The sequence below is a fragment of the Balaenoptera borealis genome (genome assembly GCF_965194805.1).
Source record: "Balaenoptera borealis genome assembly, chromosome: 6".
Classification (NCBI taxonomy): Eukaryota; Metazoa; Chordata; class Mammalia; order Artiodactyla; family Balaenopteridae; genus Balaenoptera; species Balaenoptera borealis.
Genome location: NC_138863.1, coordinates 74,221,629 through 74,245,786, shown reverse-complemented (window position 1 = coordinate 74,245,786; position 24,158 = coordinate 74,221,629). Strand labels below are relative to the sequence as shown.

At 37.7% G+C, this 24,158-nt stretch overlaps 1 protein-coding gene across 5 annotated transcripts in view; it reads right to left on the bottom strand.

Moving 5' to 3' along the window:
- CYTIP (cytohesin 1 interacting protein) overlaps positions 1 to 22,252 on the bottom strand; it is a gene marked incomplete at its 5' end in the record, with an annotated part of 78,531 nt that extends 56,279 nt beyond the window's left edge. Inside the window, 3 exons of one of the 5 annotated variants that reach the window (XM_082395783.1) lie at positions 10,818 to 10,919; positions 12,426 to 12,536; positions 13,032 to 22,252. Coding sequence is in view for 2 of the 5 variants with exons in the window: in XM_082395780.1 (XP_082251906.1) it covers positions 9,495 to 9,502 (8 nt within the window). The other 4 variants (XM_082395782.1, XM_082395785.1, XM_082395784.1 and 1 more) reach the window with 4 other exon arrangements.
- Positions 22,253 to 24,158: the final 1,906 nt, after the last annotated feature.

The following is a 24,158-nucleotide window of genomic DNA, read 5'->3' as shown; positions in this document are numbered from 1 at the left end:
GCTTCTCAACTGCAAGAAAATTCTCTATACTCACAATGAATTAACCCTCTCCCCAAAAAAGTAAAACTTTCCAAAGAAAAGAGAAACCATGCTAAATGTCAAGAGCCAAATGGTTGCATTTTACTAAAATTTAGCCATTTAAATCCCTTTTGATATAAACAGGGATGAGATTAAATAAACCACGAGATTGGCTAAATAACAAACAAAATCTGGCTGATTCCATCACTGTGTAGTGCATATGAACAAATGTGTGTATGTGAATTGTAATGAATATGGAGTGTGGACCGGACAAATTGAATACTCAAAACTCTTGCTGATACATTGGGTAGAATTGTATAGGGGCATGAAGCATCCCGAATTAGCTCTATGTGAAGTTCTTGAAGGGGAAAAATTTACCTATAAAGATTTTGTGACAACACTTAGCTGGGACTTCTGAAAGCTGGTCCAAGCCAAGAACAAAAAAAAATGTAAACAAGATTTATGGGATACAACAGTCAGCCACAGCCCTTTTCCAGGCAATTTCCCCTTCTATTTCATGTCTCCGTCTATGGCAACATTCTGAAAAAAGAAGTAGAAGTGATTCCCTTTGATATCTTCTAAGCACCCTTTTAACTCACGCCTTTAGCACCAGTGGTGCTTCAACAAGAAGGCTACTCAGTATAAGATGAATAAGGTCTGAGGATCTAATGTATAACATTGAGACTGTAGCTGATAACACTGTATTGTACAATTGAAATTTGCAAGAGTGTAGAACTTAAATGTTCTCACAAAAAAAAAAAAAAGGTAAACTTGTGAGGTGATGGATATGTTAATTAACTCAATGTGGAGAATCCTTTCATGATTTATACATATAACAAATCATCACATTTTACAATTTCAATATCTTACAGCTTTGTCAATTATACCTCAGTAAAGCTGAAGGAAAAAAGAGAAGTCTACTGAGGTTGACAGTACTTCAAAACAAGAAATAGAGCCCCATTAATCCATGGCCTATAGCTAAATACACCTTCTATTCGTAGCTTCCCAGGCCATACCTCTTCCTCCATCACTGAAAGTGCCTCTTCAGTGACCTGGTTAGAACCAATTTGACACTTGCTCTAACTTTATCCCCTTGAAGTAAGGAATCTCTATAATCTTTCTTATCTATCCACATAGCACAGAGAGTAAAAATTTAAATTTGTTTTTGTGTTCTTTCTTATTTTATGTATTCTTACAATAAGTAAAAAATTATTTTCATAAAAATGCTTTTTTTACTAATAAAACTTTTATAGCAGCACCAAAGCATCAGTATATTTGCAGGGTTACATAGGAACTGCTGATGTAAATTGCGTTGATCTGATAATCAAAGCACCTGTCTCCCTGTCCCCAACCAGGGTGGTTTCAACTACAATACTTCAGATCATTTTTTCTGGCCAAGAATTAACAACTCTAAGCCCATAACAACCAACACTCAGTAAACAGTACAAACGAAAACAAAAAATAAAACAAAACAAAACAGAAAATTAATGCCTAATGACACCTCTGCCCCAGGATGGAGTATTCAGGCCTCCCCACTGATTGCTGACTCTGGAGTCTGACATTGTTTCTCCACCAATGGGGCCCACTTGGCCTCAAGAAGACCCTTTGCTTGCCTTGTGTTATGGTCTGCATGTTTGTGTCCCCTCCAAATTCATATATTGAAACCCTAATACCCAATGCGATGTTATTTGAAGATGAGGTAATTAGGCAATGGTAGGTGCTCTCTCTATATTTGCTAAAAGAATGATTGAATGCTAGAGGTGGAAGCAATGGTGGAAGGGTTTACATCAGAGGTTAATAGCAACAAGAATTCCAAGAGGGAAGAGAGGGACTTATGTGATATGGAGTAAAACCGCAGGCTAATACAGCTCCACACTTCTAAAGAGACTTAGTGACTCTAGAGGCATCTGAGCCTACCTATAGACATTCCAACTTTAGATTAGCATTTTACAATTGTTTGCGACTTTTATATTTACAAAGCAGCAGCCAAAATCATAGCTGAACTACCAGTAGGTGTGTACCCACTGAAAGATGAACTGGCTCAAGTGATGAGATATTCCTGTAAATAGGCACACCACCACTTGCGTTTAAAAATTTGGCAGTTGGGGTACAGTATTTGGTGGCAGGCAAAACTGCCTTCAGAGAGAAAGAGGAGATAGGAGATGAAACAAAGTGAGGGTGGAGGAGTATGAATTCACAGGCATCATCTCCTTGGCTCAGCAGAGCAAAGCAGCAAAACATTACATATGCTCTGATGATTAATGCCCTGGGACTCGGTGACATCACTCTTTGGAGATCCAACAACCAGAAGGTCACATCCTGGGTTGATGGAGAACCCTGTGGAATCTTACTGAGTCTGAGGGGAAAGAAAATTCTCCTCTCTACATAATATAGTCCAACGATGACTCAATGGAAAACACAACTCTAAATACACTTTGTTTCTAGTCAAGTTCTTTAGACATAAATAATTATGTTCATGTTTTAACCAAAGAAACATTGATGCCTCTTAAAAAGGAATTAAAAAAAAAAACACATTCTTTTCTATCATGCCTACCTAAATGGTCACTCACTGTTGGAATATGGGGTTAGGTGGTGGTGGGCAGGCTAGTTAGTGCAAGAGAGGACAGGATGAGATCCCAGAGTAATCTGAGGAGACAGAAGCTGAACTTATAAACTTGAGTGTGTGGATCAGGGATCCAATATGCTGAGAGCAAGCACATAAGAGCCTGACTCTGGAAGGGTTTGATTAGAACCAAGAGGTCCAGTTGAGAACTGAAAATGCAGGGAAGTAAATTCTCTTGGCCATGGTGCAGAGCCTACAGCCAAGAGATAAACACATCCAACTTCAGGGGAGAAAAGCATTTAAGAATATACTTAGACCTTCAAATGCCTCCAAGACAGAGGAGGCCAATTGATGTGAGCGTAGGAAAAGTTGGAAACTTCTGTATTTTTAGACTATAGAGAAATAAAAGCAACAGTTAATAGACAAATTACATCTACGTTTGCTGCTGCTTCCTCAAAATTTATAATATAGCATGAATTGGAAAGCATGTTCCTGGACTTAAACAAAATATAGAGAAAATGCTAGAGACTGAATTCCAAGACTCATTTCTTTGAAAACATCTTAACCAGACATTTTAGAGGTAAATTTGAAAATCTACATGACATCTGTAAAAACATGAGTTTGGGCAGAAAACTAGTTTGTTTTAAGAAAACACTTTCATCAACATATCCCAGGGGATGGATTGGCTTCCCAGTGGTTGAGCGAGAAGCAGAGGTCTGTCCTTGCGGTTGTTCTATTGACTCCGGTACTCTGAAGGAGCTGGCCAAAAACATTAATTTTTCCAATATATTTATTTGCTCTATGCTCCATTCCAGCTCTGCCAGGATATCAGATTTGAGATAATATCCATGTGCCTTTCACCATTTTCAATGATCTGCCCTTTTATCCTTTGTCTCTGTATTGCACCCTGTATTTCTTTTTTCTTACTTAAAATTATTTTCCTCATTATTATGTCTGTTTGTTTTAGGCAGTTTGTAAAATATAAAAATCCTTTCCGGGGCTTCCCTGGTGGCTCAGTGGTTAAGAATCCGCCTGCCAATGCAGGGGACACGGGTTCGAGCCCTGGTCCGGGAAGATCCCACGTGCCGCAGAGCAACAAAGCCCTTGTGCCACAACTAGTGGGCCTGTGCTCTAGAGCCCGCGAGCCACAACTACTGAAGCCCGTGCACCTAGAGCCTGTGCTCCGCAACAAGAGAAGCCACCGCAATGAGAAGCCTGCGCACCGCAACGAAGAGTAGCCCCCGCTCTCCGCAACTAAAGAAAGCCCGCGCAGAGCAACAAAGACCCAACACAGCCAAAAATAAAAATAAAATAAATTAAAAAAAAAAATCCTTTCTGTCACCAATTATCATCATGGACATTTATCATGACCTTTCTAGTCCTTTTCTTATTGTTATTAATTTTAACTAGATGAGACAATTATGTATAAATAATTATATATCCTCTTTTATTACACAAAGCATTATCTAGTAACTGTTTTCTTTTCTCACTAAGAACTACTCACAACATGATTTTAATTGTGGTGTGATGGTCCATCCTATAGCTGTACCATAGTTTCCACTTATTACCCACAAATTCAATTTTATTAAACATTGTTTCTAATATTGCACTATTAGAAATTAATGATGTTATAAAAATGTGAACATAAATCTTTGTCCACATAATCATTTTCTTAGGACAAATTCTTATATGAAAAAATACTGGTTTGAAAAATATGGCTGTCTTTAAGGCTCTCGATGGATGTTGCTAAATTATTGTCAGAAAACTTCAACATGAAATCGTCCATCCATCCCGTAGAACTCCTGATAACCTTGATTATTATCAGTTAAAAATATTTGCTAAAATGTGCTCTGTGAAAACTGCTACCTAATTTTTGTTTTAATTTGAATTTCTGAAAAATTTGCCTTTCTTATATTACAAAAGAAGGTATTTTTCATATTTTGTTAACAATTTGTTTCCTCTTTTGTGATTTTCTTATAGATATGTATGAAAAACCGCAATTTCTTTAATGTGCTAGTTGTTGTTTATCTTTTCATTTGGTTTATAACATTCAGAAACTTTTTTATTTTATCCATCAATCTTTTCCTCTGTGATTTCCTTAATTGCTTTTAAGTTTAGAAAATCCTTTTCCATCTAAAGATCAGATAAATATTAAAGTATATTTTTTCCAAGTTATTTTGGTTTAGCTATTTAGACTTAACTTTTTAATCTATTTAGAATAAAATGGGTAATTATTTTAGGGGGATTCGCTAAACTGAATTTATTTAATCTAAATAATCAGTTTCCCCAAAATAGCATTTTAAATTACCCATCCCCTCTCTCACTGATATATGGTGCTTCATTTATCCTATTAAGCTTTTCGTTATTCTCTCTTATTTATCTTTATTACATTAATAGCTCTGATCTTTAGCTGGTACTGGTGCTTGTTCTCAGATTTCAACTCTACCCCTTACTAGCTATCTAACAATAGACTAGTTATGGCCTCTCTGTGACTCAGTTTCCTTATCTGTAAAATAGGCATACCAATATTACTTCCATCATGAGACTGTCATGAAGAGTAAATTGATTAATAGAATAAAGAACTTAGAACAGTGCTTGGCACGTAGAAAGTGCCACAGAAGTATTGGCTATTACTGTTGTCATTGTTCTATGTTAGCAGTGCAAGTCCTTCTTGTAACCCTCATCTTTCAAAATTGTCATACCTCCTTTATCTGTTTTTCTTTTAGATAACCTTTACTTTCAAATGAAAATAGATTAATTTTTTCTGATAATAAAAAATGCATGTCTATTATAAGAACATTTTTCAGAAAATGCATAACTATAATTTTAAATCACCTATCATACCACCACCAAGAAATACATGTTCTTAACACCTAGCTAGAAGATTTCCAAATATTAACTCTTTATTAGTTGGGCACGACCTCTTATTTTGATAGAAGATAGTCTGAGAGACTGAGGCACAGAATGGGTGTCTATAGCTAAATGTGAAAAAGTAACATAATAGGCAAATGTGAAGTTTGCCCAAGGGGCTACATTTCTCAGAGCTGCTATACCATGTCAAAGTTGCCAGCTTCAATTCTGTCTTTCTCTGCTTCTTTTAACCTGGTTCAAAGACCAACTAAAATTGTGAACACAGAAATGAATGTTCTAGGAAAACAGAATCCCAAATTTGGGGGACTGCTGGTTTTTTTAGGTAATAATGAGTCACTGTAGAGTTACATCATTCAGAACAGTAAGTGTGGTGCAGTTTTCTGTGGCCTTGAAAGTAGCTGCGCTATCAAAGAGAAGGCTTCCAGGAAGAAGGGTCTCTACTCACCCACCTGTGCTGCTGCCTAGTCATTTCAGGATCAGTATCGATGACCATAAAATACAGAGGAGGCAGAAGAGTGAATGCATCTATCAGTTGCTAGACATTCACTGTCCAAGGGAAGGAGTCATAAAACAAAGCATCCCTCAGTCCCACACAAAAGTGGAAAATCTGTAATCCATTTAGAAAGCAGACTTCTCTACTTTGGCTACCTATGACTGTTTATAATAATATTTTAATATAAATTAATGTTTAAGTAGACTATCTTTTACAGTGGTGTTAGGTTCACAGCAAAATGGAACAGAAAGTGCAGAGAGTTCTCATGTACCCCTTGTCCTCATACACACACAGCCTCCCCCCCATCAACATTCCACACCAGCGTATTTGTTACCACTGATGAACCTACACTAACACCTCATTATCACCCAAAGTCCAGAGTTCACATTAGGGTTCACTTTGGGTGTTGTACATTCTATGGGTTTTGGTAGGTATACAATGACATGTACTCACCATTGTAATATCACACAGAGAAATTTCACTGCTCTAAAATCCTTTGTTCTCCACTGGTTCATCTCTGTCCCCCTAGTCCTTGGCAACCACTGATCTTTTTAATGTCTCCATAGTTTTGCCTTTTCCAGGATATCATATAGTTGAAATTTGGAATCATACATTTTGTAGCCTTTTCAGATTGCTTTCTTTCACTTAGTAGTAATATATAGTTAAGATTCTTCCGTGTCTTTTCATAGCTTGATAGCTAGCTCATTTTTTTAGTACTGAATAATATTCCATTGTCTGGACATATCACACTTTATTTACTTACTGAAGGACATCTTGGTTGCTTTCAAGTTTTGGTGATTATGAATAAAGCTGCTTAAACATTCATGTGTAGGTTATAATGCGGATACAATTTTTCAACTCATTTGGGTAAATACCAAGGAGTGCAATTGGATCCTATGGTAAGAATATATTCAATTTTGTAAGAAACTGTCAAACTGTCTTCCAGAGTGACTGTATCATTTTGTATTCCCATTAGCAATGAATAAGAGTTCCTGTTGCTCCACATCCTGGCCAGCATTTAGTGTTGTCAGTGTTTTGTATTTTCACCATTCAAATAGGTGTGTAGTGGTATCTCACTGTTGTTTCAATTTGCAATTCCCTAATGAGATGATGTTGGGCATCTTTACAAATGTTTATTTGCCATCTGTATACCTTCTTTGATGAGGTGTCTGTTTCGGATCTTTTGCACATTTACTAATCAGATTGTTCATTTTCTTACTGTTGAGTTTTAAGTGTTCCTTGTATACTTTGGATAACAGTCTTTTACCAGATATGTCTTTTATAAGTATTTTCTCCCAGCCTGTGTCTTGTCTCTTCATTCTCTTGATAATGTCCTTCACAGATAAGAAGTCTTATATTTTATACCAATTAATTTTTGCCGCCAAGAGTGCACAAATGTAACAGGCTATTGAGGGCAAGTCTTTCTCTTACCCTAGATATGGCCTGTAAGGCCCCAATATTGGGATAAAGAAGTTGGATAACTAATGACTGGAGCCACTATCTCCTTCAAGTTCAGACTCCTCAGGCAAGTTCAGACTCATCAGTAAACTCTTTACTCAAAGTAAACAAAATAATATAATATTGCCTTTAAGAACAGAAACTCTCCACTAAAGTGATCATAAGTGAAGTGAAGGAGTAGGACACTAACACACTTTGCATTGTATTTCTTTTTTTTTTTTTAATTTCAAATACATATATAATTTTTCCAAGTCTCCAGATTTTTTTTGTTAGTTTCTGCTTTATAACAAAGTGAATCAGCTATACATACACATAAATCTCCATATCGCTTCCCTCTTGCATCTCCCTCCCTCCCACCCTCCCTATCCCACCCCTCTAGGTGGTAACAAAGCACCGAGCTGATCTCCCTGTGCTATGCGGCTGCTTCCCACTAGCTATCTATTTTACACTTGGTAGTGTATATATGTCCATGCCACTCTCTCACTTTGTCCCAGCTTAACCTTCCCCCCTCCCCATGTCCTCAAGTCCATTCTCTATGTCTGTGTCTTTCTGAATAAAAATTAGGAGACTCTGAATCAAGGAGAAATTATACAGGATTATTATGAATGCACTCAGTACAGCAGATTTATGGTATATTAAAGGAGTAGAAACATGATGGGTTTTGGAATCAGAAAGACCTAGATTCAAATCCTGACTCTGCTATTTGCTGTGTCTGTGACCTCTCAGAATTCTCATGGAAGATGGCCACAATAACGCCAACTTAACAAGGTTAGTATAAGGATGAGAGATGAAATGTGATGAGCATAATAACTGTCAGATTATAGGTGTTCAAAACCTAGTGGCTTCTGTTATTTTTTTCTTCACTATTTATCATTACTCTCTATTATCATAGTTATTTATCCAGAGAACTAACAGCATTGGTAAAAACATATTTAAGTTGAAATTTGGACTTATGGGGGAAAAAACACTAAAAAATTCATAGTTCAGGATAAACAAAATTCCTCAAAATAGCTAGCATTTGGTGATAACTTAGGTACCCTAGTTAGGGACTACTTTCCAGGTGTGAAAAATGCAAAATAAAATGTTTAAAGTGTTGGGATTTGACCCACCATCTCTGCCTTATCACAGTGTATCAGGCCTAGAAGGGCATTTAGAGAGGAAAGTAAGGCCCAAAGAGCTAAATGATTTGCCTGCAGACAGTCTGATCCTACCTCACCCCCACCGGTCCATATCCCTCATCTATTAACTTGTTGGCTGGTTCAGCCGCAGCATACATTCAAGTGCTGATAAATTTCATCTTTGTCTTTTAAGAAAGGTAATCAGTCCCATTTCCTCTACTCTTCATGCGTCATCTTGGGAGAGTACCTGGAAGCAGCCACATGCAAGCAAGCCAGCCGGTTCAGTACCACCTGACATCCCACTGAATTACCAGAAGAGGATTTCATTTAATGACAGTCTATTTGATTTGCGGTCCCTGTTTCCTTCCCCCCTTTGACCATTTTTCTCTTCATTCATTAATCCTTCTATGTAGGGTGGGCGGCAGAGATGAACAAATCACTGAATTTGATGCATTTCACTCTGTTCCCTTTTAGATGTTCTTATAATGGTTTTCCCAAGGACAATCAATTAAACTATTGACTTAAATACTTTTTGGGGATCAATTATAATTCCAATTAACTGTGCCATCTGGGTTGTTCATTACCATTCTTGGGAAACATTTGTAATGGTGAGAAATTCTGTCTCCCAAGCTCATGTTTATTCATCTTCCGATCTAGGATCTAATATCTTTAGAACTAGCCTCCTGGTAGGTCCTGCCTTGCTCTGTCTGCTGCACACCATTTTCCTGGCCTCAGAGGACTTATTGACATTTCCTTCTCTCCCCACCACAAGAAGTAACATTTACTAATTGCTTTGTTATGTGCCAGTCACTCTGCTAAGTGCTTTTTGGCATTATTTCTTTAAATCCACGAGGTAGACAATAGGGTTCTCCTCTTTCTAAAAGGAGGAACCTGAATTTCAGAGAAGGAAAACACTTTGCGCAAAGCCACAGGGGATTCAAACCCTGGTCTGCGTGGCACAGGCATTGATTACCTCTTCATCCAAGTTGCTCAGTCCCTCTCAGAGCCAGGTGGCTGGTGGGTTCTGAACCAACAGTCCTGTGATGAGATCAACAAGCTAGAGAAACCTGACACTTTTTTCTCAAAAGTGACGTCCTCCAACACCTACATCTTTTACAAAGTAAAGATTCCCAGGGATATCTGTCCCACCCCAACTGATGACTTCCTGAATCCGAATCACTAGACGTGACAACCTGGAACTAGTCCTTGAACACTTTTCATTCTTAAAAGTTTGAGATCCACTGCCCTGTGTCTTTCTTCTTTGACACCAAAAGTGTCCTTTAACAAATCTTTCTTGGAGACAATGTCCTGACCCCTGGTGGTCTAACCCAGAAGCGTGACTACCCTGACGGGGCTTTGAGGGAATAATCTGTGATCTGCTGCTCACAGCTCGCCTTTTGGCTGCAACTTATTTGATTAAGTTCCAGCTGCCTCTGCCTGAGCTCTGATTACCTTATTCAGGCCTGTCTCACAGAAAGCACATAAAAGCAACTAGTTTGTGGACCTTTTTTTGTAGCAGCTACAAAAAGAAATACCTTTCGTGATCAATATATGTTTTTTAATTGTCATTCTTTGCAGATTGTACAGAGCTAAGAAGAGAGTCCCTGTCCTCAGAAAGGCTAGTGTGGATATAGATAAGAAAATAAGCAAGTCTTCTCTCCCTGTCTCTTACACACACAACACACACACACACACACACACACACACACACACACACACACACGGTAAATTTCCATTAGCTGCCTTACCCTGTCTTCATCATTAGAATATTGTGTTTGAGCTCTAGCACTCAGCCAATTTAAACTTGGCTTCTTACCAATTCCCTCTTTTCTTTTCTCTTAATAAGAAGCTTCAACTTTCTAAATCAGCCTCTTCTATTTTTCCCTTCTTGCAGTAACGTCACACTCCAGTTTTTAATGGACCTTTCTAACTACTACCAAAAGTTGTCTGGATATTACAAATTCAACCTTTGCCTTGATAGAAGACATCGCTGTCATCAAATCTGATGACCATATGCTATAAGAAAAAGTAGCAGAGACACAGTAACGAAAATATCAACAAAAAAGAGAGACCTAGTAAAAACAAGAAGTCCAAAATATTTAGGAAATAAACCAGAAAGAGCCAACCAGCTTACTCATTAAACACTTGAATAAGGAATTCCCAATAATAATTCCGTCAATATTTTATTTATCTTATTATAAAACACTTCATTAAAACTCGTTTGCTTCCTCCCCTCCCCCATATCAAAGACAAGAACATAATGAGAATCAACCGCATATTTCAAAGTCAAACTTACCATAGAAGCTTAGTTGGCAAATCTCAGTCAGATATCCCTCCTGGTCTCCACACCAGAGCATATGAGGGGTCCTCTAGTCTGCTGTAGATGAATTTACAGCCCCTGCAATGCAACAAGACACTGACATTCTGAAAAGGAAATTCGATCTCACCCTAACTCATGCTAACCTCCTCATCTTTCCTGAAGGAGGTTCCCATCTATTTATTCCAGGACATGGACAAACTGTTTAGTATCAAATATGTTACAAAGACAAAGAGAAACAACAAAAATTCAGTAATGCCTATGTGATCCTTGAGCCCTGTACAAATGGAAAATCAGGGTTGTTCATTCTATAATGAATTAAGTGGAGAAAGAAACCATTTCTTATCTGGAGTCACTCCCATCTAAATGTTTCACATGTGGCTTTTATGGGGACACTAAGCTTTCAGAGTTTCAAATGCTACTTACTGTAAACTAACTACAAATTTTATTCCCCTTGCTTTTGTTTTCAGATTAATAATGATTGCAATTTAATTGGAAGGAACTTCCATAATTTATTCTGAACAAAATTTGAGACTTTTGGTTGACTTCATGCTGTTCAACTAAACCAGGCTTACCTGAGTTTTCCCTTTAAAGCAAAGCAGGCATCATTTACACGGTCTATCTTTTCAATAGAAAACCATGTTAGCTTTTATCCACATAACATTCATTTCCAATCCCTAGAAACAATTTCTAGAGAGAGCAAATTTGCACGCATACAGCAGCTAACATATAAATATGCATCATGGAAAATTTTCCACACACAGAGAAAACATCATGATTTGGTTTGGAAAACAAGTCATTTTAAAGTTGTGGAAAATAGGATCTGTTCCTGCCTTTAAGGCAAGATCTGCCCCTGATAGTCATTCTAATTATTCTGCACCTGTAACCGGCTTTCCCTGAATTACCTTGAGATATGCATTGTGTGTGATCAGTTGAAAGTTCATATATTGTAAACTGAAAAAGAAAAAAAAAACTCTTCTTCTAGAATTTGTTCATAAAGGACAACCATTCTTAATAGAAAACAGCTTTTGTTTCCCAGATCACATTTGAACTGTTTAATTATTGAGTTTCTAAAAATCAAGGCAATTTTTATAGCAATAAACACATTGGAAAACATTGCAGCCTATGATTATCTATTGTGAGATAGAATCTCTGTTTTTCATCATCAAATATTTTTAAAAATTATAGGGAAAGTAATCATAACAGTTGAAATTTTTACCCATGTAAAAGAAACACATCTTGTCTTATTGAGTCCCTTCTAAAAACAACTCTAGTATTTTCTGCCAGTTACTAGTCAAGGTTCTGTATTGTGTGTCTAAAATCATATACACTTTAGAAACCAGCTGCTTTGGCACATGCTCCCAGTTGCCTCTCTGACACCCTCTATCTCCCCTTCAGGATCTAGTTTGATGTATCCTCACAGATCAACCTGCCTGTCCCAATAGCTTCTTCCATGGCTGACCAAGAATCTGCATCCCTCTACGCATCAATTGCTCTAAGTGTTATTAAAATCAACCCAAATTCCATATTTCCAGAGTCTCTTGCAAGGTCTTAAAGAAATCTTTCTGGCATTTGCTCTGTCCCTACCTGTCCTGCAGGGCTGGAGGTACAGCTGGGAGAAGGCAGTGGGAGCGGTGTGGCTGCCTTCTGGGAGATCCTGGTGCAGCACAGAGCTGGGGGAGGGCACAGCGTGGGCAGCTGGAGGAAGAGGAGGAGGAACAATTTGGGTGCCACTGCAAACATGAAATGGTGCCAAAAAAAACACCATTCTTTTTCCCAAGAAGTTCAAAGTGCTTTGCAAACATTAACTCATAAGACCAAGTAGTCATGGAGCAATTACTACTTTATTATGCCCTTAAGGTAACCACTGCAAGCAAGGTCTTGAGGAAAGGGAGTCTATTCATTGTTTCATTAGACCACAGATATTTAATGAGTACCTACTATGTGCAGGGCACTGGCGGTAGAGAAACAAGCAAGGCAGCCAAGATCTGTGCTCCTCCAGGCTCTTATGCTAGTCTATGGCCTCTTGTTTGCACAATCAGGGCACTAAGAACCTGGCTACACTTTTCTTATCACACTTATTTACACTTTATTTTTGCCCAAATTGTTTAATGGAATGTGCTCCATCCTTCAGAATGCCTATAATGTGCTAAGTGCTGAGCAAACACACAAAAGAAAAATTTCTTAACTTACATGTAAATCTCATTACGATGATAGGGATTGGGGAATATCAGTTCAAAGTGCTTTCTTTTAAGATGCCATAAACAAAGCTTTACCGTGAGCAACGTGTCTCTTGCAAGTTTGTGGAATTACTATAGGCAGACAAGAAAGGTTAATATCAGTAATATCATTCCAGCAGCTTATATAAATAATTTGACTTTTAAAAATGATTAAGCAGATGAGCAAGCATATTTGGTGAAGTGGAGAGCCTTTATCCATGGGTCTTTTTCTGATCTCTTTTTTATTTTATGTGACAAAACAGCAGGTCAGACATAGAAAGTGACTTATGACATTTGTAAATACTTCTCCTTAGGCAGTGGACTCTAGATATTTTAAGGTATATGATTATCTAAGACTAACTGGACCAAAGAGGCTGCTTTTTAAAAATGTGTGACTTTCTGGTGATTCAAAAGGGATTTAAGCTGTTGTGTTTTAAAGATGCAAGATAAGGATTCTAGTCTGTTCTGAGACTCACTCACTAACCCAAATTAGAGGTTGTTGCAGTCCTCATGCAGCAACTTACACATATTTTGAAAGGCAGAGGGAATTATAACACTACTTAAAACCCAATTTCCCTCCCTCATAAACACTCCTCTGACTAAAGAGAATATCACAGAGGTATAAGATTAATTCGTCACTCAAGTGTATTAGTTTACACACATACCCAGTGGAATTCAAACTCTATATCTTATTAGTTTAATAGCCTCTGCATTGGGCCCCAAAGTACCAGTCTGGCCTCAGCCTCATCTCCCCATTATTTGCACAGATTTTCATAATTTTCACTATATCTTACTTACCTGGAACCCTCTCTCTCGAAGGCTGCTCTTCACCCACTCTAACACATGCATATATACACTCTGCCCACCTGGAAAATTGTTCAATTTTAAGATCCAATGATATCTTCTAGTTATTTCTTCCCATTTTCCACACCACTAGCTTATCACGTATTTATTTATATAAGTATGTAACTAAAGCCTGCGTATCTCATAGATATCTCATATGTAGAGATATTTCTTCATATGTTCAGCAACTAGCACTAAATCGTTGTTGAAGTAGAATTTCCTACAAAACATCAATATAGCACTTACTGAGGCTGGCAAGGTGATCAATTAAATTTGGGTTTACTCTTCAAGTGAAAGCACGAATGGGATGTTTAAAAACCCTTTATTATGCAGAGCTGCTAATAAAGAGAATAACATCAATGAAATAAAAAATCTATTATTTTTCTATTAAAAAGCTACTACAGTAATATCAACACCATTGTCATTCAGCTTTTTACCCTTTAAATGAGCCAGGACCATACTCTACTCCAATTATAATAATAACACTGAAGAGAAAACGACATACTTATGGAATTGCTACAGGGGATGAGAAATAGCTAACCATTGACAGCAGTGACAATACTAGCTGAAGCTACTTATTTCTGGTTTCAAATCAAACAGAAGAATGGAAGAGAAGGATAGGGAAGGGCCCAAGAAAAAAGAGGAAAGGAGAAAAGGGAGGGATTATATTTCTGTAAAAGATTATTCTTCAAATTCATTTTTGCCATTTTTCTCTTTATGAAAGTGAGAAAAACAGATGTTCTTATAGGTTGTACAGAACATAGTGATAGGCAGTTGAAGATAAATTCTACTTAGTAAAAAAGTTCTGTCTCTAGAGTTTTTTATAAAAATTATTTGCAGGGCATCCTGCTTTCTTTTCATTCTCTGGATTTGAAATATCGATGATCTGTTTTCTAGTTTTACCCAAATACATTTCAGGAAGTCAATAATTGAACAATGTTGGTTTGTACGTTTGTGTGAACTCTTGTGTGTTCTGTTTTACGTAAACTTAGTTGATAAAGCGGTGGCAGGGTTTGAGAGGCTTGACTCTAATTTTGAAATAAGTTCTACTGTGGGTAAAATGTTATTAAACAGCGTTGCAGGCTACAGAGAAATCGTTCATGGAAGGAAGAATCAACCGAGGAAGCAAACTTCACTGTTGTCCTATTTTAAGAGATTGACACAGTCACCAGAACCTTCAGCCACCACCACCTGATCAGTCAGCAGCCATCAACATCGAGGCAAGACCCTCCACCAGCAAAAAGATTACGACTTGCTAAAGTCTCAGACAATGGTTAGCACTTTTTAGCAATAAAGTAGTTTATAATTTAGGTATGCACATTTTTTGGGGACATAATGCTATTGCATAGTTAATAGACTACTGTATAAACATAACTTTTATATGCACTGGGAAACCAAAAATTCTGTGTGACTCAACTTATTGTGATATTTGCTTTGTTGCAGTGGTCTGGAACCAACCGTGCAATATCACTGAGGTGTGCCTCTACTTTGTGTGTGTGTGTGTGTGTGTGTACTCTTGTGTGAACCTGTGCATAGCACGTATATTTAAGACCTCATACTTTCAGTGGGCACAGTGAAGTGCTTTCTCATTCCTTATTAGCTCATCTGACCCTCACAGCAACATTGTAAGGTGGATACGTACCTTACAGATGAAGAAGTTGAGTCTCAGATAGATTTAGTAACTTGCAGAATTAATATATAAATCCGGGCAGTCTGACGGTTCTCCCAAAGTTCTTCCTGTCATATACCATGTGAATACTTTAAAAATTATTAGAGATGCAGCTTTGATTCTTTACATTTCTTTAAAAATGCCAACATTGCACCCCTGTTTACTGAGCAAGAGGTATACATATGATACACAAAGATTTATTTTTTTTCCTGGATACCTGGAAGTCTTCTAAGAAAGCCACATGTCATCCAGGGGATGCACTCCTTGATTAATTAGACCTCATCGACATGCAAGCAAATATTTATTTTCAGATAAAACCCCAAACTTTCAATCTTCATTAATTCTTTAGCAGGCAATGCAAATTCATTTTTCCTGCCAAATCCAGCAGAGGGCAGGATGCTTCCATCAACAGCCAGCTAGCTGGTGCCAACAGCCAAACCAGAGCAACTGCTTGGTAGAGAATGTTCTACCTTTAGAGCAATCATCATTTTCTCACCTGGATCTGATAAAGGGTGTAGGCTTGAGCTGCGAATAGTGGCTGTGGGATGTGGCCTCGGAAATGTCAGGAAAAGTTTTGCCTTGGAGGTTGCCCATGTTTTGTTTGGGACTTGAAATTAAGATACCTGGAAACCAGCCAATTCCAATTATCTTCCTGAAATATCTTTCTGAAGAGGCTACACTAGGGAATTAATTTAAAATGTGGCATGATAATTTCTGTTTCTGGTTTTAGGCTGTCTGAGGTCACAGCTGGGCTATTACACTCACATGTCCTGTCTCAGGTCGTCCACCTCAGCCCACCCTGCACCTACCATCTCTCTCTGTCTTTCAAAACTTCTCATGACTTCCCACTGTTTGCCCTCCTCTGCCCGTCATTACTGCACAGTCCCCACTGATAGGGGCTAATGACCCCCTGCTTGCTAATTCAAATCCTTTCTCTCTCTCCCCAGGCCCAACTCAGGGGCCACGTCCTCTAATAAGTTTCTGGAGATCCCAGCCCCAATGATCATCATCAAGAAATCTTCACCAAATGAAATACTAGGTGAAGGTTTTATACCAGGTCTTGGATCTAAAAATGTATTGCCCGTTCCTCCTACCCCAGGCAGTAGCATGGTCAATGCAAAGTGGAAGGGAGCAAGGATAAGAACCACAGCGCACAGGAGGGATAAACCAGGGCTTCTGAAGGTGGTAGAAAAATTGCAACAATCTGCTAGAGTTTTCAAACTATGGACTGGAAGTTTGTCGTTGGTACCTCAAAGGTTTCCAGAGTCGGGTGGTGGCTGGGGAAGGGATGCTGTTTCGGCAGGTTTTCCATCACTCTCCCACACACTCCTCTCTCCACATGTCCCCCAGTGGAGCAATTCCATCTTTCCTCGTTATTATTTATGTACACCTCTGGACACTACATACAGATTTCCTTTAAAGAAAAGGGGCCTTTGAAAATAAGCAAACAATCCCTTCATCGATAATCACAACAAAAGCAAAACAAAATTTAAAAAGCTTGAAAAATCATTGCTTAAAAATCCAAAGACCTTTCTTTACTCTTGAAGTAACCAAGCCTGGAGAGGGGGAAAGACGGAGGTGGGTTTCTGGCTGGAGGATGAGAGAGGTAAGACCTGAATCCTTATATTTAAGTCTCTAAAGCCCAAGATGGGGACTTCCCTGGCGGTCCAGTGGTAAAAACTCCACGCTTCCAGTACAGGGGGTGTATGTTCGATCCCTGGTCAGGGAACTAAGATCCCACATTTTAAATAAATAAATAAATTATGAAGTCCAAGATGCTCTCCACTAAAAGATGGGGCTTGCATTGAGCCTGAAGGAAGAGGAAGCATTAAATAAAGGAATGGAGCCCTCAGCCACCAGTGGATAGAGCCTTCCAACCAGTGCAGCTACTCGGAGCAAAGTGAAAGACAAAATGTGTTTGCATGGGCTTGACCAGCAAAAGAAGATTAAGGTTATATTTTTCAGCACATTTATTGAACACTGACTATGTGTAAGGCAACGTGTGGGACAGAGCGGTGAATGAGATAGACGTGCCACCTCTCTGTGTGCATGGAGCTTACATTCTAATAGGGGAAACAGACAGGATTGCAACTTGATAAATGCTGCACTGGAGAAGTACAGGGTGCTACAAGAGCATTCTTAAACTCTATGACCAGCACCACTTCCTGGATTATTCATTTGACCCCATCTCTTTAATTATGCAAGGAATCACCTATATTCTAATAGCATAAAATCCTACCTGGCTCTCCAGAGAGCTTCCCCACCCCCAAGACAGGCTCTAATCCACGATCCCACCCAGTCTCCTCCAATCTGGGACTGTTCCTCAGCCTTTTATTTTCTTTGTCTTTCATGACCTTGACACTTTTGAAGAATACTGGTCAGTACAGAACAGTTCATAAAATGTTCTTCAATTTGGGTTTGTCTGATGGTTCCTCATAGTTACATGAAAGTTATGTGTTTTTGGAAGAACACCAAGAAAAGATGTTGTGCACTTTTCAGTACCTCCTATCAGGAAATCCATGATGTCAATGTATCACATTACTGTTGATGTTAACTTTGGTCACGTACATTGGTGTCTGCCAAGTTTCTCCATTGTAGAGATACTACTTTATCTTTGTAATTAGTATCTTGTAGAGAGATATTCTGAGATTATGCAAATATCTTGTTTCTAATTATGTTTCTGCCTACTGATTTTAGCATCCATTGAGTCTTCCCTATGACAACTATTACTGGGCATTTGCAAAATGGTGATTTTATATTTCCACCATTCCTTCTACATTTACTGATGGGGATTTTACTGCAATGAAGAGCAGTCTTTTCTGCTGTATTTATTTATGTAGTCAATCATCTGTATTAATCAGTACAGATGCACAGATATTTATTTTATTCAGTGTGTTATAGTCCAATATTATCATTATTTATTTTGTTACCCAAATTATCCCAGCTTTGGCAACTGAGCTACTTCAGGTTGGTGTCCAAGCTTTTCAATATGCTCCCATGATTTATTGAACACTTACTTTCTGGTACCACAAGATGATCAAGGATTACCTTATGCTTTCTGCACTCAGCCCTGGATTCAGTCATTTTATTGAAAAATGGCACTTAAAAACCAAGTTCTGGGTACTAGGTATACTCATTACTGCTGGGGTGTCATTGCTTCTAGGTTTTCTAAGTGAACAGAGCAAGGAAATATATACATGTATACATATACAATTAAATGTACATCTGTATCTATTTTTATATCTCCCTTTTTCTCTCTCTCTCTCTCCCCCATATATATTATATATACATAATTATTATAGAAAATTATTATAAATAAATATATCTATATTACATAATATATTATGTATATATATATAACTAGTAGTGAAACTGATACCTACAATGCTAATACCTGAGGTTCACTCTAGTCTTCTCCCTTTCCTCAGTTGTAACCCCTTTCTCTGACAGTGATAATTCGGCTCTCATTCTACAAAATTTATTTACTTATTTACTCACTTTCAGAATACACATAATTTCAGAATTACTAATATATATACCTCTGTGAAAAACAAATTTACTAAAAAGAGTACAATATTTGTGTGTAGCACTTTTGACTTTGGCCTTGTAGAATATATTCAAAATACTGTTTTTCAATATTACTTAGGTTTGTTATTTTCTTTTTTATCCCATTTGTTATGGTTGTGGTATTAATTTCTAGTACATTTACTAGTAATCATTTGTATTCTGTTTGGATTCCCACACATCCTGGTTAATATTAATTATCTGTTTGTTAATATGTGAACCACTACTTGGTTCTCAAAGTCAGAACTGTACAAGAAGGTGTGTTTACAGAAGTGTCCCCTCTCATCCCTTCTACTCATTCCCTCTCCCACATTCTTCCTGCTCCATTCCCAGTCACCTCTGTAGGTAACCAATCACATTAAAGTTTTTAATTTATCCTTGCCATATTCCTTTTTGCACAAATGAGCAGATATATGTATAATTTCTTCTGTCTCCTTCATTTTTACTTGAAGGGTATCATACTATAGATATATTTTGGCACTTTGCCTTTTTTCATATGAAAGCATATCCTGGATATCACTACATGGGGGTTTGAAGTGGTATTCCTCATTCTTTTTTTATAGCTGCATAATGTTCTCTATTGTGTGGATGTATCATAGTACATTTAGATGGTTTCCCATATTTTGCCTTTACACACAATGCTCAAATGAATAATATCGTGCGTTGTATTGCTAGAGATAGGTCTCCAAAATAAATTCCTAGAAACAGAACTGAGTCAAAAAGTAAAAGCATATGTACCTTTGTTAAATATTGCTAAATTTTCCTGGGGAGTTTTAATACCTGTTAATGTCCAAGCCCTACCCCCAGAGGTTCTTGTATAATTGAAGAGTGCAGCCAAGCAGCAGTATCATTTTTTTGATACTTTCTACCACTTTATCAAGGCATAATTTACACTATAAATCCACATGCTCTAAGTGCACAATTAAATAGTTTTTAAAGTAAATTTATAGATTTGTTCAAACATCACCACTCTTGGTATCTTTTCAAAGCTTCCTAATGATTCTAATGACAATCAAGAATTGAAGACCACTAAACAGGCCCACTACTGTTGGTGCTTTTTGCTACCACAGAGTGTCGCTATTAAAGGCCCATCTGTTACTTGGAGGCACCAGGCTTTTCCTACACTGCAGTGTCCCTGCTGGTTTAGATCCAATGGAACCCGTTTCACATTGAACAAACTGCAGCTCAAAATCCGTTTTCATTCTTCAAAGTGGAATCAAAATCCCTAAGCTACAAAGGCTGCATTTGAGGGAGCTTCCAGCAAAAGTTACACACTTGTCCAAACCAGTTCTCCACTAGACTCATATGTCGAAACCATGTCATTAAACCAGACTTCATTTGTGACTCCTTTAAGGATATTCTCTTTTTCATATCAATCGGTTCCTTCTATCTCGGCAACTAGCTGAGTACAACCCTAACAAAGGAGGAGCCAACATAAATTTTAAATGTCTCCCATATGAGATACTCCTTTGAATGTCTCCCTTAAGAAGCACTCATACTGTTCCTTATATAAAGGGTGTAGCTACAGACTCAGTCTGGGAGATGTTGAAATGGTTTCCTTAGGTAGGTGATATTTGAACAGAGCTTTAACTGAAGACTGCTAATTAACCTGGTGAAACACAGGGAGGTGAAGGAGGACACACCCCAGGCAAAGCAAGATGCATATATATGCAAAGACCCTGCAGGAGGATAGAACAGGAAGGCTAGTGTGACTGGTGCACAGAGAGATGATGGGGGAATATGTTGCTAGATAAGACTAGACAAATAGACCTGAAGCCAGATCATCTGAGCTCAATAGAAGCCTGAAAGAATTTGCTCCTAATCTTAAAAGCAGTGGAGTCCCACTGAAAAAAATATAAGTGCTGGATTAGAGGAAGATAGGGGGGAATTGCATGACATGACAATATTTACTAAGAAAAGTTCACTGATTGCAGCAAAGAAAACAGACTGGCAAAAGTAGCTAGTGGAAACCCATTTAGAAAACTAATGCTTTGAAACAGGGAGAAATGATTTTTTTTTAAAACCCAGTGGGTGACTGGAGTGGTGCTAATATTGAGAAAAGCAATAGACTGACAGGATTTAATGACTGGTTGACTCTGGGGGCTGAGAGAAAAGCACTGAGGATGACTCAAGCTAACAGACTATACCACCCACTTCTCTTCCTTACTGCAATCATCTATGGCCCTCCTCATCATTCTTTTTAAACTTTTAGTTCTTACTTCTCTGTTGTTTTCTCCATCCTGTGATAATTCTTGATTATTTCAATATATGTGCAGAAAATCCTTCCATTTTTCTGGTTGCTTAGTTCCTTGATTTCCTCTCCTTCAATCATTTTGTGTTCTGTTACCTTAGTCACAGATTCCCATAGACATATACCTGACCTTTCACTACTATTAACTGAAATCCCTTCATAGTCTCATTAGCAAAAACTCTTCCTAGTACTACAACTCCAATAATTTTTTTACCCTACGTGGTCCCGTATTCCATTGATTCTACCATGGTTGCACTGTCCCTCATCCCATCATATGCTCACTTTCATTACAAAAAAGATTAAATTCCAGAATCAATTATTGCAATTACTCTCTTTCATATACTCTCAACTCACTCAGATCTCTCTCAATCTGTAGAATCTCTTGGCTAAGCCACCATTATGATAATTAAATGATGCCCTTTGAAGTTGTGTAAAAATAAGGCATATGCCGGGTATCTTCTGTTTTTCCCTTAAGATCTAATCTCTTTCCTTCTCCTCCCAACTCGATCTCCTGGGAAGCTGACCTGCAAGTACTGTATCTACAGTGTTCTCATGCCCTCTGCTTTCAAATGTACAACCAATGGAAAGTCCTAGCAGGAAATAGAAGGGATAGAGGATAATAGAGTTCTGATTATTTATTTCACTGGTTCCATCCCTGCAATTCACCAGAGTTTGTCCATGTCCCTGACTGAAGTCAGTTCACCGGCCTGTTGTAGGGAATTCACTCTTCTTCTGAATTTTGGAACTCTCTGCTTTCACCCAGGCCTTCCATCTAGAGATGTTAGTAGCTCCACTGCTAGTAGACCTGTGTTCCAACATATCCCTGTAGTTCGACTGCACCCCACTCATAACTTTTGTTTTACATTTATTATTAAAATATAAATTACACAGTGAAATGTACATGAGCCAATCAACTTTGACAAACGTATACACCTAAAAATCCCACATTCGAATTAAAACATAGAACATTTCCATCACATCAGAACGTTTTCTCATGACCCTTTCCAGTCGGTACACTCTCTGCCACAGCAAGCACTGTTCTGATTTCTGTCACCATATATTTTAAACTTCCGTAAATTAAATTATATAGTTTTTATTCTTGCTTTTTGCTCTCAATATTACATCTATGAGATTCATCACATAGTTTTATCTGTGGTATGTCTCCTTTTACTGTGAATGTTATTCCATTGTATAAATATACTATTAATGATGTCTTCTTCTAGACATAGACATTTCAGTGGTTTCTAGTTATTGGTTTTTATACATAAAGATATTATGAGTATTCCTCTACAATATTTTTGTGGGCATATGTTTTCATTTTTCTTAGATAATTAAAGAGGAGTGGAAGTGCTGAGTCATAAGGAAAACCTATATTTACCTTTATAAGAAATTGCCAAACAGTTTTTCAAAGTGATTGAATAATTTTATATCCATAAGTAATGCATGATGGCTCCAGTTGCTCCACGTTTTCACAACATTTGGGGTTTTCTATTGTCTTTATGTTTTTAGGCATTTTACTCAGTGTGTGGTAGTATCTCATTGTGGTTTTAACTTGCATTTCTAATACTGAGCACCTGCTCATGTGCTTTTTGACCATTTGTCAGTCTTCGTCAGTATTTTGGGAGGTGTCCCAGTCTTTGTCCCAGTGGGGAAGGGAGCATTTATCTTTTTATAATTGAATTATAAGAGTTCTTTTTATATTCTCAATGTAAGGCTTTTTCATATCCATATATTTTGAAAATATGTTCTTTCATTTGTGCCTTGCTTAATCCACATTTTCTGTAGATCAGATAATAATATTGTATCAATGTTAATTTCTTATTTTGATCATTATACTACTGTGGTTATCTAAGAGAATGTCCTTGTGTTTAGGAGATACATACTGAAGCAGGTAGAGGTAAAGAAGCATCATGTCTGCTATATATATATGGATGAAAGAGAGAGAAAATGTTATAGCAAATATAGTAAAATGTTAACACGGAGAATCTGAGTGAAGGGTAATAAGGAAGTGTTTATACTAGCAACTTTTCTGAAAGTCTGAAATTATTTCAACATAAAATTTAAGAAAGAATTTATGATATGAAAGAAATCATAGGAAGAAAGTCTTTTAGTAAGAAGGAAGGTGTTATGGACTGAATGTTTTTTGGCCATGCCACATGACTTGCAAGGTCTTAGTTCCCTGACCAAGAATCAAACCTAGGGCCATGACAGTGAAAGCACTGAGTCCTAACCACTGGACCACCAGGGAATTCCTGGACTGAATCTTTTTATGTTCCCAAAATTCATATGTTGAAGCCCTAACACCCAATGTGATGGTCTTAGGAGGTGGGGCCTTTGGGAAGGTTTAGATAAGGTCATGAGGGTAGAGCTCCAATGATGGGATCAGCACCATTATAAGAAGAGGAGGGTAAACCCTTCTCTGCCATGTGAGGATACAGCAAGAAGGCAGCCATCTACAAACCAGGAAGAGTGATCTCGCCAGACACTGAATCTGCCAGCACCTTGATATTAGATTCCCCAGCATCCAGAACTGTGAAAAATACATATTTGTTTTTTAAGAAGCTATTCACTCTATGGTATTTTGTTATAGGAGTCTAAACTAAGACAGAAAGATTCATCAGACATGTACTGGTGGGAAGTCAAGTCAGATAAGGACTGAAGTACATTGAAAAGGTATGTAGAAGCTAAATTGTAGAAGTTTTCAATGCCACCCTAAAGATAATTGATTATATTCCTGAGGGATACATTAACAATTATTGAACATTGAGACAATA